General features: G+C 45.2%; 1 protein-coding gene across 8 annotated transcripts in view; it reads left to right on the top strand.

Moving 5' to 3' along the window:
* SPTAN1 (spectrin alpha, non-erythrocytic 1) overlaps window positions 1-13849 on the top strand; it is an 88254-nt gene that overhangs the window by 39028 nt on the left and 35377 nt on the right. For 5 of the 8 annotated variants that reach the window (XM_058159696.1, XM_058159700.1, XM_058159695.1 and 2 more), the window contains exons 22-33: window positions 102-250; window positions 730-789; window positions 2456-2654; window positions 5466-5570; window positions 5705-5728; window positions 8083-8118; window positions 8247-8294; window positions 9343-9434; window positions 10286-10430; window positions 11074-11255; window positions 11348-11447; window positions 11925-12122. In XM_058159696.1, the coding sequence (XP_058015679.1) occupies window positions 102-250; window positions 730-789; window positions 2456-2654; window positions 5466-5570; window positions 5705-5728; window positions 8083-8118; window positions 8247-8294; window positions 9343-9434; window positions 10286-10430; window positions 11074-11255; window positions 11348-11447; window positions 11925-12122 (1338 nt within the window). The remainder of the gene's footprint in view (window positions 1-101; window positions 251-729; window positions 790-2455; window positions 2655-5465; window positions 5571-5704; window positions 5729-8082; window positions 8119-8246; window positions 8295-9342; window positions 9435-10285; window positions 10431-11073; window positions 11256-11347; window positions 11448-11924; window positions 12123-13849) is intronic. The other 3 variants (XM_058159702.1, XM_058159701.1, XM_058159698.1) reach the window with 1 other exon arrangement.

The raw sequence follows: 13849 nt of genomic DNA, 5'->3' as shown, positions 1-13849 counted from the left end.
GCATAAGTCCAGAACACAACCAAGGCCAATTCCTTTTTTTTTTTTTCCATTTTTTTCCCTTTTTATTTTATTTTATTTCTTTCTTCCTCCTCCCTCGGCAGGATTGGTGGAAAGTGGAAGTGAACGACCGTCAGGGTTTCGTGCCGGCTGCTTACGTGAAGAAACTGGACCCGGCGCAGTCCACCTCCCGCGAAAACCTCTTAGACGAACAGGGAAGCATCGCCTTGCGCCAAGAACAGATCGACCACCAGTAAGGCTTAGGAATCAACCCTAGTCGCTTCAGAAGGATTTTAACCATCCTCCCTAGTTTCTGTGGCTGGCTCTTGCTTCTTTCCCCACAATCAGTTTTCATTTGAAAAATCACCCGCATTCCTCTTTTTATTTTTTAATCTTTTCCTTCCTAACCTGAGACTCAACGGCTTCTTGTCCTCATTAGCCTATTTTTTTGTTTTAAACCATGCCCTGTCTTCTGTTGACTGAACGGGAACCAAACTGTACGATCGGGTCTCGGTAATCACGCCCCGGTTTTCTTCGCGCTGCCATGATGTTTGTGTGTGTGTGTGTATCCCCCTCGCTCCCACCCGTTCTTCCCATTCTTCCCACTGTAATTTGCCCCATTGTGTTTGTGTTGTACAGCGCCCTTCCTTCCCCTTCGTTTTTGTTAATCAGACTAATTTTGTGCATGCTTTTTTTCTGCTGTGCTCCTCCCTCTCTCTCTTATCTGTGCAGGACTTTCCTTACTAAGGAGATCGGCAGTGTATCTCTGCGTATGAAACAGGTGGAAGAATTGTGAGTAGGCCTAGCCGTCGTTAAACCACGCTGTGTCACTCAAGTAGCCGCTGTTGTTTTTTTTTTTCCTGTCTTTCTGCCTTGTCTGGCGTAGCCCTCTCTTAGGAGTGTTTGGCTGAGCGGGCGTCTCTCTAGTATCCAAGGGCTCTTCAGGAAGTGTTTGAAAAAGAGCATTCCTGCTCATTTCTCCTAGACGCTTGAGTGGCTCAAGAGCCTCTTTGGTGTAAAACAGGGGAGGAAAAACAATTCACTGACGCCGGTTCTTTTAGCTGCGGGCTAACTTCTCCCAGTGTGATGTTCTCCAGGTGTGCTCTAGGGAATACAGGTAGTCCTTGACTTACGACCACAAACTTTACATTGCTCAGCGAGACAATTACCGTATTTTTGGAGTATAAGGTGCTTTGGGAGTATAAGACGCACATTAGTTTTTGGGGAGGAAAACAAGAAAAAAAAAATTCTGCCTCTGCCTACCAACATCCATTGGTATTCATCTGGCTAGCGTCCTTGCAGCAAATAGCAGACAGGCTGGACAGCTTCACATTATCACAGCCTGATTCAGCACGAGCAGCTGATTGGCGGGTGGATCGGCCTCCCTGAATACCCCCAATCAGCTGTTTCAGGGTGCAGGGATTGCCACAGACCACCACAGCCTCCACGCCTCGTGTTTTTGGCCTCCACGCGTTGCCTTTTTGGCCTCCACATGCCCTGTTTTTGGCCTCTGCATCGTGTGTTTTGAGCGGTTCTAGGCAGCAGGGATTACTGCCGCCACTGCCACCGCCACCACCAAAAAACCAAGGCACAAAGGTGGCAATGGTTTGTGGCAATCCCTGCAGCCTGGAAGAGGTCTAAACACGCGGAGGCCGAAACCGGGACGCGCGGAGGCCGAAAACAGCCGAAGGGTGGGGGCCGGCGGGTGGACAGGAATAGATATTCGTTGTATAAGATGCACCCAAATTTTCACCGTCTTTTAGGAGGGGAAAAAGTGTGTCTTACACTCCAAAAAATACGGTGAGTGAGTTTTATCCTATTTTATGATGTTTCTTGCCTAGTTGATGGAGTGAATCACCTCAGTTGTTAAATTAGTCACACGATTGTTAAGTGAATCGGGCTTCCCCCTTGATTCAGAAGGTCGCAAAAGGGGGTCATAAATATGAATCGGTTGCCAAGCGTCTGAATTTTGGGACCCTGAGGACGCTGCAACGGTCGTAAGCGTGTGAGAAATGCCGTTGTAACTTCAAACTGTCGACTAAATGAACTTGTCGTAAATCAAGGATTACCTGTACAGTTTTCCTAGCCAGCTGCTCTCCCAGATGCGCTCCAGGGAATACAATTCTCCAAATTCCTTTCCGCCATTACAATCTGGCCACATCTGGAGGCCATCTGGTTAGTTGCCGCGGAGCCCCGAGGATGAAGGCGCCTGGAATTTCAGGGCTGTAAGAACCATCTTTTTCTCTCAGTCTGTGCTTGCCGTCGTTGGGTCTGCTGTGATTGTTTGTAGAGCGCTTCTAAGGCAGCAGTTCTCTGCTCACGGAGCCTGTCGTGTGCCTTCCCCCCATCTGCGAAGCCCCAAGCCTCTGGAGATGGGCTGATTGTGTGACACTGCCGCCTGCTCCAGTCGCCTCTGACTGGGTGCCCTCTTGTCTGCTTCCTCCCTTCCGCCCTGCAGGTACCACTCCCTCCTGGAACTGGGAGAGAAACGTAAAGACATGCTGGAGAAAAGCTGTAAGAAATTCATGCTGTTCCGGGAGGCCAACGAGCTGCAGCAGTGGATCCACGAAAAGGAGGCCACCCTGGCCAATGAGGAGGTGGGGGCCGACCTCGAACAGGTGGAGGTGCTGCAGAAGAAGTTCGACGATTTCCAGAAGGTGGGTCAAGTGGCAGCCATGAGAGGCACCAACCCATGCTCCTCCTTCCCCTAATCTCAGAGGCCGAAACAAGATTGTCAGGATGGCGACCTCCTAGATCAGAGGTGTCAAACTCGAGGCTCGGTGCCCGGATCCAGCCCGTGGGGTGGTTCGATCTGGCCCGCGGGGCCATCCTGGAAACAGCGAAGGACCAGCCCGTGGTGCCTCTGCCAGTGAAAACAGTGCTTGGAAGGACCACGTGCATCCCTCCCATGCTCCGTTTTTAGCCGCGACAGCCTCCTGCAGCCCTCTGCCAGGGAAAACGGAGCCCGGGAGGGCCGCAGACACATTCCCTTGGGACCAGCCAACTAATTGAAGAGAAGCTTCCTTTAAAACAGGGCTCACCAACCTTTTGGAACTCGGGGACCACTAAATTTATAATTTTAAAAACCCGGACCTCTAATATGATCTGCTTAATGACCAGCTGGGTGGGCATGGCTAGGCGGTCATGTGACTGGGTGGGCGTGGCCAACTTGCCTGCCCGCCTGGGCTCCTTAGGGCCCCACAGGAAGCAATTATTGGAGCCCTAGCAGCCACTACGAGAAAGAGTTCGCAAAACAGCTCAGTTCAAATTGCATCTGGCTTAGAAGGAGGCTCAGCAGAAGCACCTCACTGAGGACTAGGAACATAGGCTTTCCAAGCAGAGGGAAGACCTGAGGGAGTGCAAGGTCAGGTAGTGGCGCCTGGAGGCTCAGCGGGCTGAGATGGTCAGCCAGTTCCAGGCCATGAGGCAGTCCATCTGAAACAAGGTCCTACAGCTCTTTGCTACCAGCAGCACTTCCTTCCAGCCTTCGCCCAAAGCCCCACACCAGGAGGCCCAAGCAGACCCCAAGTCGGAATTTCTGTCCACCTCCGACCCGCACAAAAAGACCTTGAAGGGGGAGACGCTCTGCAGTAACAAAAATGTTCATTGCACGTATCCGGCCCAAGGGCCTTAGTTTGAGGACCCCTGATTGAGTGCAATATTAAAAATGCAAATAATTTTTCTGTGGACCACCAAAACTTTCTCACGGACTACCAGTGGTCCACGAACCACCAGTTGGTGACCGTTTTTTTTTTTTAATTTACATTTATATCCCGCCCTTCTCCGAAGACTCAGGGCGGCTTAAGTGTGTAAGGCAATAGTCTCATTCTATTTGTATATTTACAAAGTCAACTTATTGCCCCCCCAACAATCTGGGTCCTCATTTTACCTACCTTATAAAGGATGGAAGGCTGAGTCAACCTTGGACCTGGTGGGACTAGAACCTGCAGTAATTGCAGGCAGCTGTGTTCTAATAACAGGCTTCTTACCAGCCTGAGCTATCACGGCCCATATCACCATTGCTTTAAAAGATCTACCAAAGGTGTTTTTTTTTCAGGAGGGCAACTGGGCGTTCCTGTTTTTTCTTTTGAAGACGTTTCACTTCTCATCCAAGAAGCTTCTTCAGCTCTGACTGGATGGTGGAAGGATTTATGGTCATTTGCATCCTTTTAGAGAGTCATTGAGGCCACTTGGAGGTTTATCTGTGTCCTCAGGGTCTCCTGAGTGGTGCAAATGGTTCCTGTAGTCTGCCATTTTTTCCTCTGGAAATCCATTCCTACTCCCGCCCCATTCCAAGGGTGTTCATCCCAAATTGTATAGCTAAAAGTCTATACGCTGGGGATTCATTGCAAACACGTGTCTTCTCCACCATAGTGATGTTAATATAACAATTGTGGCAAACCCTTTGCAGTGCTTAGCCATTTCCGTTTTAGCGTTGAACCTACAGCGGGCCGCACCTTTTAGGGATTGCAACTACCCTATAGTCGGACCATGTATAATTGACGCTGGATTTTATTATAGATTTTAGTTGTTATTTATTATTTTATGCTAGAATTGTGTGTGTGTGTGTGTATGTGTGTATATATATAATAATAATAATATCAGAGTTGGAAGGGACCTTGGAGGTCTTCTAGTCCAACCCCCTGCCCAGGCAGGAAACCCTACACCATATTTTGGACAAATGGCTATCCAACATTTTCTTAAAAATTTCCAGTGTTGGAGCATTTACAACTTCTGCAGGCAAGTTGTTCCACTGATTAATTGTTCTAACTGTCAGGAAATTTCTCCTTAGTTCTAGGTTGCTTCTCTCCTTGATTAGTTTCCACCCATTGCTTCTTGTCCTGCCCTTGGGTGCTTTGGAGAATAGTTTGATTCCCTCTTCTTTGTGGCAACCCCTGAGATATTGGATCACTGCTATCATGTCTCCCCTAGTCCTTCTTTTCATTAAACTAGGCATACCGAGTTCCTGCAACCGTTCTTCATATGTTTTAGCCTCCAGTCCCCTAATCATCTTCGTCGCTCTTCTCTGCACTCTTTCTAGAGTCTAGAATATAGTATATATATATACTGACTGCTTATATTTGTTCTGGTCTAAGACTGTAATAAATTGTTATTGTTGAAATGTCTATGGAGACTTTTCTTCAAAGAAAAAACAAGAGAAGACCAGTTACCCCCTGAAAAAGCACTTTTGGGACAACCATGACCTGGATGGCTGAGAATCTCCATAGACTTATAAAAGGTAGTGTAGTGACTCTTAGACAAGTTAAAAGTGCTAACTAGCATTTAGGTGTAACTCCGTTCTCAATATACACATTAAACCCAACCTGAAATGGATTCATTGGCTCTCTCATCCTGGAGACCCTCAACTCTCCTGTGAGATGGAGCCATCCGTTCCAGTCCCAGTTTGATGGTGGCGTGTCTCTGTCTTGCTGAATTCTCACCCGTCGAGTATTTTTCATTCCACGCAGGATCTGAAAGCAAACGAGTCCCGTCTGAAGGACATCAACAAAGTGGCGAACGACTTGGAGTCAGAAGGTCTCATAGCTGAGGAGGTTCAAGCAGTACAACAGCAGGTTGGTTTAGGTTCCTCCGAGTCTCCTGCCCAGTATTTGCAGGTTCTTTTAGCAATGCATGATGAACTTTTGATTTTCTATAGAATGTAGATTCTTTCATCCAGAAATAACTGTTTGTGTCTTCTTTTTTTTAGGAAGTCTATGGAATGATGCCACGGGTAAGCCTCTCTTCATTATTTTTTTTTAAATTTATACAAGTTTTTATTGGTTTTTCAATTTCCCCCCTTCCACACAACCACAATTCATGAACAGAGTATTGACATTTTCTTACCTTATACAATTCAAAATATTCAAGTACATTTTTCTTAGTTACAATTTTAGCCAAGATGTTCCTTTTTTCCCCATAGTTTTTTATTCCTTTCCTAATATTTCTTTGCATATTTTATTGAATCACATCTACTTTCGCCCTTCATTTTCTAATTTCTCTATTTTGTTCATATTCATTCCCTCTCATTCCTTTTTTTTTTTTTTAACTATTTCAATTTTTATACTTGGAGTATTTTCGGGGTTGTCTTTTCTCCATTTCCTTTTCACAGCAATCTCTTCCCTTGCACTCCTCTCCCTCCCTCCTTTCTTCATACCTACTTTCTTCCTCTCTTCTCCTCCTTTTCTACTTCCCTTCCCCTTCTCCTCCTCCACCCTGCTTCCTCTCTATCTAACCTTCTCTGCTACACTTAGTTCCCTTGCCTTACCTCCTCTCCTCTTCCCTTCCTTCTTTCTCTCTCCCTCTCTCTCCCTTCCAACTCTCTCCTTCCTCTTATCTCTCTCCATTGCTGTATCTATTTTCAATATCTCTAATGTCCAGACGTCCCCAATTCTCTCATTTATTACACATATTTTTGAAACCTCCTCTCCTATATTTTAAACCTTAACATTGTCTTCATCTTATTCCATTTACATCATATAGTCAATTAGTACAACTTTCCACCTCTTAACATTTCTATTCAAAATTCAATACTTATTATTTTTTTTCCAACAATGTACATCATTTACTAACATTTCAATCTTATTCCCTTTTACATCTTAAATTCCAGTCCTCTTCATTTATAAACCATACCTTTCCAAATTACCTCTGCTGGATTTTCCATTCTTTTATAAATTTAAAATTTATATCTTAATCATCAGCTTTAATTTTTTCCATTCCATACATTATCCAACACAAAGAAAAAAGAAAAAAAGGAAGCAAGTCTATCTCTACTTTAATTTCTTTTCTTTTATTAAATTTTCTCCTACTTCTAACCGTTTTCTTTCAGTCTCTCCCAGATCCCATCTCTTAATATTTTTCTCCCTTTCTTATTTCCTCTTTTCCACTTTCCTCTAACTTTAACTCTTTTGATGTCCCCCCTCAATTTTTCTCTTATTTTCTCTTCTTCTCTTTAATCTTTCACTGCTAATCCCAGTGTAATCATCTGGGTTTTTTTTCTGTTTTTCCCCCCACTTTTTTAGTTTTCCTTCTCAATTTTTTCTTTTTCACTCCCCCCCCTTTTTTAAAAGATTCCTTTCCCTCTCTTCATTTTCATTTTTTCACTATCAGTCCCAATATGATCAATTTGTATTATCCTCAGGGTAAGCCTCTCTTCAAACATGGCTTTTGAAAGGGGGGAAATTGGGATGTGGAAAAACAATAAGGGAGAGAAAAATAGAGATTGATCTGAAGCGTCCTTCCCCCTTAACATCTCTCCAACTTATCTGTATACAATAGTGGCCTAAATTGTGGAAACCTTTTGGGAAAAGTCTATTTTTGAAGTTTGATGGCTAATAACACCACTTTGGGGAGAAATTTCAAGATAATCCTATTCCACTGCTGGAATGGCCTGGGAATAGCCATTTTCAATCTATGGAGCCGACTAAAGAAACCTGTTACTCAGAAGCGACCCAGCAATAAAACTCAGTTAATAGAAACCATCGTTCAATCTTGGTTTCCCATTAGAACAGCTGCAGAACTAAAAGACTTGGTTCACTCCATGGGAAGACATTGTAAGGCCGTAATTCATGCTGAAGATTTCCCAACTAAGTATTCACTGACATGGGGATCACTTTTGTATCTCTCGTTTCTTCTCCATGTTTCACTTTTCTTCTTTATACTGTAACTGCTATTCTAACAGCAAATCCTTCCCAAAAGGATTTATTTCATTGTATTCTTGATTAAATTATCTTTCCATTGATACATAATTTTATGAATAGCATTCCCCCCCAAAAAAGTGGTGTTATTAGCTAGTTTTAGAAAATGCACTTTTCAAAAAAGGTTTCCACAATTTTGGCCACTACTGTACCCTGTCTTACTTGTTCAAGATTCCCAAAGAAAAACATAATCTCACTTAACGTTTATTTGAAAAATCCCTGGGAACCAGCCTCGGTTTAAGTCCCTAAGGAGAAACAGTGAGGATTTTTTTCATGCATAAATCTAGATACCGGAAAAAAAATAACTTGGGGGGGGAAAGTTTATGGTTTCTGCTAGCAAGCTCTGAAGTTCTTTCTCCTCCCCCCCCCCCCGATAATTCTTTTCAAACAGGATGAAGCAGATTCCAAGACCGCCTCTCCTTGGAAGGTAAATTTCTTTTCAAAATAACGGGGCCTGGAAAGGGAACATGTCTTTAGTTACTGTTTTTGTGCAGTCATTTAATGGGACAGGTTTTTTTTAGTAATTCTTGTTTTCAATTCTCGTTCTGTCTCCAGTCTGCACGAATGATGGTACACTCAGTAGCAACATTCAACTCCATCAAGGTAAGGATGTCCCCTCCGTCCCTGAACGGAAACAGTTTTAAAAAAACCTTCGACCTTTCAAATTCCATCCACTTTAAAAAAAACTTATACAGGTAGTCCTGGGCTTACGACCACAACGGAGCCCAAAACTTCCATCATTAAGCAAGACATTTTGTTAAATGGGTTTTTGCCTCATTTCATGACGTTTCATGCCACGTTTGTTAAGTGAATCACCGCAGTTGATAAAGTTAGTAACCCGGTTTGTTAAGCGAATCTGGCTTTTCCCCCTTGACTTTGCTTGTCAGAAGGTCACAAAAGGGGATCAGGTGACCTTGGGACACAGCAATGGTCATAAGTATGAATCAATTGCCAAGCCACTGAATTTTGATCCCATGATGACGGGCGCGCTACAAAGGTTGCAACTATGAAAAATAGTCATAAGTCACTTTTTTCAATGCTGAAACTTTTTTCAATTTTGAACTGTCCCTAAATCGGGGTGTCCAAACCTGGCGACTTTAAAACTTGTGGACTTCAACTCCCAGAATTCCTCAGCCAGCTTTGCTTAAAGTCTTAAAGTCGCCAGGTTTGGACACTCCTGCCCTAAATGAACTGCTGTAAATCGAGATCTGTCTGTAGCAAGTTCCTGGTTTTAAAAACACATCCAATAATTTAGAAGCGATGTGAATAGAGAAATGCCCGTCTTTGATGTAACAATTAGATGATGATGATTATTGCCGTTTTACTTCATCAGCGGCCAGTACTCTTTAATTTACAATTGGAAAGGACGCAGTTGCACAATAATTGCATATTTCTTTCTGGGCATGTTTTTTTCCTGTGGATTGAGCCATCATTTTGGCAGTGGTTTTTGCTCTCCAAGCTTGTTTCAATTTGGTCTCTGGACGTTTCGTTACCAGACTGGGTAACATCAGCAGCATTCTCCTATTCTCCTTAGCATGTAAAATGTCTTGTGTTAAGAAGACACTTAATTAAACCTTCATTCCTTCAAAGGACATGGCTGCATGTCTTGGGCTGATAATACCCTCTTCTTTATTTCCTTGGCGTTCTCCAGGAGCTGAACGAGCGCTGGCGATCTCTGCAACAGCTGGCTGAAGAGAGGAGCCAGCTGTTGGGAAGCGCCCATGAGGTCCAGCGGTTCCACAGGTGAGAGAGCTGCTGCTGTTTTTCTGACCCAGCCTTAGCAGAAACAAGAAACAGGCTCCTCGCCAGTAAAAAAACAAGTCTCTTTATTTACCTCTGGTGAATTAATTGCATTCACCCACCAAAAAGTCCAGGCAAGTGTTCTGCAAGGAATTAACTGTGGCAGCAGACCGTATCAGTTGAATACGATAATTGCAAGGCTCTGAGCTCCCAGCCGAAAGGTTGTAAATGAAGTTTTGACAAGCAGTCTTTGTGACACGAAACACAATGAGCAAGATCTTCAGAAATACGAACGGTTGTCTCCTACGACCACCACTCCCTTTTCCTTCTATTTATTCCCCAGCCAGGGAGGGGCTATTCAGCGTCCCCGTGTGCTTTGCTTCCCAAGTTATCCTCCGTTGTTCTCTTCTCCTAACAACTCTGTGCATACGTGCATCTGGAACAGGCCCCAGCTGTTCTTCCTCCTCACTCACAGCAGCCTCCACAGGCAGCTGCATCTCCAGTGGCTGGGAAATGTTGGACAGCCCTGGCTCTTTCTCTGTGTCCGATGCAGAGCATCCATCAGAGCCTTCCAGAACTGGCCCAACCACCTCATCGTCCCGACTCTGCCGCCAGCTCCACTGGCAGCTGGCGCGCCACAGCAGCTGTTATCCTGCATCCCCCTCATAACTGGATCTGTTAGGCTGCTGCCCAGTCAGAATTGAAAGACCACGATTGTTCCCGTTGAGTTTTGGGCTGGTTGGAGGGAAGGATTTTTGCCTTTGATGTTCGTGCGTGTAGGTTGGCTATCCAGTCACCTGCCAAAAGGGCTGGGCAACGTCGGAGCTCTTACTCATATTATTGTGGCCTTCCAGAGATGCTGACGAGACCAAGGAATGGATTGAAGAAAAGAATCAGGCGCTCAACACCGACAATTACGGGCATGACCTGGCGAGTGTGCAGGCCCTTCAACGCAAGCATGAGGGCTTTGAGAGAGACTTGGCAGCCCTTGGGGACAAGGTAAGAGAGGAGCGTGGAATAGAACATGGAATGGAATGGAGTAAAAAATGGAATGGAATGAAATAGAAAATGGAGTGGAATAAGAACACAAACGGGAACAGGAATTGGAATAGAATAGAATAGGAATTAGAATAGAATAAGAAATGGGATTGGAATGGAATGGAATAGAAATAATAGAAATAGAGCTGGAATGGACCTTAGAGGTCTTCTAGTCCAGCCCCCTGCTCAAGCAGGAGAACCTATACTATTTCAGATAAATGGCTGTCTAGTTTCTTCTTAAAAACCTCCAGTGATGGAGAGCCCACAACTTCTTGTGATAAGCTGTTCCACTGGTTAATTATCCTCACTGTTAAGAAGTTTCTCCTTAATTCCAGGTTGCTTCTCTCCTTGATTAGTTTCCATCCGTTGTTTCTTGTCCTGCCCTTTGGTGCTTTGGATAATAATTTGACCCCCACTTCTTTGTGGCAGCCCCTCAAATACCAGAATACTGCTACCATGTCACCCCTAATTCTTCTTTTCTTTAGATTAGCCAAACTCCCAAAGTAGAAAAAGTCTCTCTTTTTTTTAGGGCCAAAAATATTCCATCCTTCCTGATCTTCTCCTCCTCTCTCTCTCTCTCTCTCTCTCTCTCTCTCTGCTTCAGGTCAACTCTCTGGGAGAAACAGCGGAGCGGCTGATCCAGTCCCACCCCGAATCATCAGAAGATCTCCAGGAAAAATGCACTGAACTGAACCAGGCTTGGAACAGTCTTGGGAAACGGGCCAACCAGCGCAAAGAGAAGCTGGGCGAATCCCACGACTTGCAGCGCTTCCTCAGCGACTTCAGGTGGGATTAAGTTTGGGAGCAAAGGCTCAGGATCACCTCCCCCAGAAACCTGCCTGTGTAACCCGGTTGCTTGCTACCTTCTGTTTGTCCAGGGATCTCATGTCTTGGATCAATGGGATTCGAGGCCTCGTGTCCTCCGATGAGCTGGCCAAGGACGTGACAGGAGCAGAAGCCTTACTGGAGAGACACCAAGTACGTGAAGGTTCCCTGCAGGGTGAAGACCCCAGACCCACTTTTAAACCTGTGCTAGGATAGCTGAGGCTCGTTTTCTGCATCTTTTGGGATGACCCTCAGATTAGTCTCCTGTTTTTCTTTACTTGTTATGCCATTCTTTCGCCAAGGGAGCCACCAGATCCCTCCCCAGTCCTAGGAGATTGGCCTGAAACTGCCCATTGCTGATGGGGAGAAATGTGGTCAGGATTTTGGCCTTTCTTAAGGGGTCTTTGGGAATCAGCATCAAAAACAAATGTGTCTCACCATTCCCTAAATGCTGTGGTTTCTATGGCTGCAGATGGGTCTCTTTGGAGGACTCTAGAAAAGTCAGGGATTTGTCCTCCCAAGTCCTCAGGGCTCGTCCCCTAAGTCCCTTAGGGGGCCCTGCCTGCCCCCCGCTGACCTTCCTGTGAAGATCTTCCCCGCCCGAGCCCTTGCATCTCCCTCCCCTTTCAGGAACACCGCACCGAAATCGACGCCAGAGCTGGCACCTTCCAGGCGTTCGAGCAGTTTGGACAGCAGCTTCTGGCCCGTGGCCACTACGCCAGCCCTGAGATCAAGGAGAAGCTGGACATCCTCGACCAGGAACGGGCGGACTTGGAAAAAGCCTGGGTCCAACGCCGAATGATGTTGGACCAGTGTCTGGAATTGCAGGTATGCCCATGTGGTGGGAAATCCAACCCTTTCCCCTTTAGTGGCAGAGGTTAGTTTCAGGAATGTAGCCTCCGCTGTGTCCCAGAGGTGCTTTTCAAAAAGCAACTGGATTTTTTAAAAAATTCTTTTTATCCACAAAGTTTCCCATGTAAACACACACACACACACACACACACACACACACACACACAGAGAGAACCAATAAAATTCTAAACACAATTTAAAATGAGAGTAGGGTAAAATAATAATAGTGATAGGATAAAACACAGTCATTTCATACAAAAATATGTAAAGCAGAATTCAAATGACATAAAATTATATTTCTGTATCTCCCCTGCAATCTACCCCAATCAGCTCAACCTACGCCGATCTCAGTCGGACCATTTTAGTCAGAAATTGGGCTGTATTAAATGGTTTTTTTTTCCAGATTCCACATGTGAGGTATGTTGTTTTAATATGGGCCTCCCACTGGGCCATACGTTTAATATGTGGATCGAGGTACTTATCTCTCGCCGTTCGAATCTTGCTCAGGCAAACGTCTCCCTGAGACGTTTTGGCAGTTGTGACTTTAAATAATTGTCCATCTGGAAGGTGCGTTTATATTTGCTCATCCTTTTCAGGCGACCAGTCTTAACGAAGTGTGGCTATGTCGTTTTGAGCTTCTGTATCGATGATTCTTTGGGCAACTCTAGTTTGCCTCCTCGTGGTGCACCCTGGATAGCAAGGAAGTGTGAACCAAACGACTAGCAGTAACGACTAGCAACAATTGGCAGCCAGACTGCATTGAAGAATTGGTAGTTGGCAGTCAGACATCTTTGTAGAACTCATGGCTCTCTAAATACATGGCAATGGATAAACAAAACGGGCCTAGTCAGGCCCAAAGGACAACAAAGGAGCTCACACCAGCCCAATGTTTGATTTTTTTTCAACACAGACCACCCTATCCTTGAATGGCTGGGTGGATTGGACATTCACATTTGAACTACTGTATTTTTCAGAATATAAGACGCACCTTCCCCTCCCGCAAAAAGAGGGTGAAAATCTAGGCGCATTTTATACTTCGAATGTAGCCCTGCCCAGCCTCTCAAATGGAGGTTTCAGAGGCTGAAAAAAGTCTCTGAAATAGTACTTCAGGAAAAAAAAAAGCTTTTGAAACAGAGGCTTTCAGAGGCCGAAAAAAAAAGTTTTTTCTGAAAGTTCCAGAGGCTGGAAAAAAAAGCAAGGCACAGCGCTCACAACCAAGGAACTTGTTGCTAAAATTCACCTCTGGGAACAGCTGATTGGGGGTATTCCGGAGGCCGATCCACCCGTCAATCAGCTTTTTTCTTATTTTCCTCCCCAAAGACTAAGGGGCGTCTTATACTCCGAAAAATATGGTACTGTAAGTCCATGTATTTGCCATACACTAAATAAAATAAATAAATCTGGGCAACTTTTTTTTTTGTTCCCCTGTTACACAGGGGGGCAGGGAGACCATAGCTCCGTGATGGTGAACCTATGGCATGCGTGCCAGAAGTGGCACACAGAGCCATCCCTCTGGGCATGTGAGCCATCGCCCGTTGCTCTTGCAGGTTCTGGCGTGCCAGCCAGCTTGTCTTCATGCTCGCGGGAGCACCGAAACCGGAAGAGCAGCCGGCCGGAGCGCATGCACACACTGAGAAGATGATCTTCCACTTTTTGGCACACACACGCGCACCGGCCAGCTGGTCTTCGTCCACACGCCAGTG

Source organism: Ahaetulla prasina, chromosome 16 (genome assembly GCF_028640845.1).
Source record: "Ahaetulla prasina isolate Xishuangbanna chromosome 16, ASM2864084v1, whole genome shotgun sequence".
NCBI lineage: Eukaryota > Metazoa > Chordata > Lepidosauria > Squamata > Colubridae > Ahaetulla > Ahaetulla prasina.
Note: the sequence above shows the minus strand (reverse complement) of the source record. Positions and strands in the feature narration are given on the sequence as shown.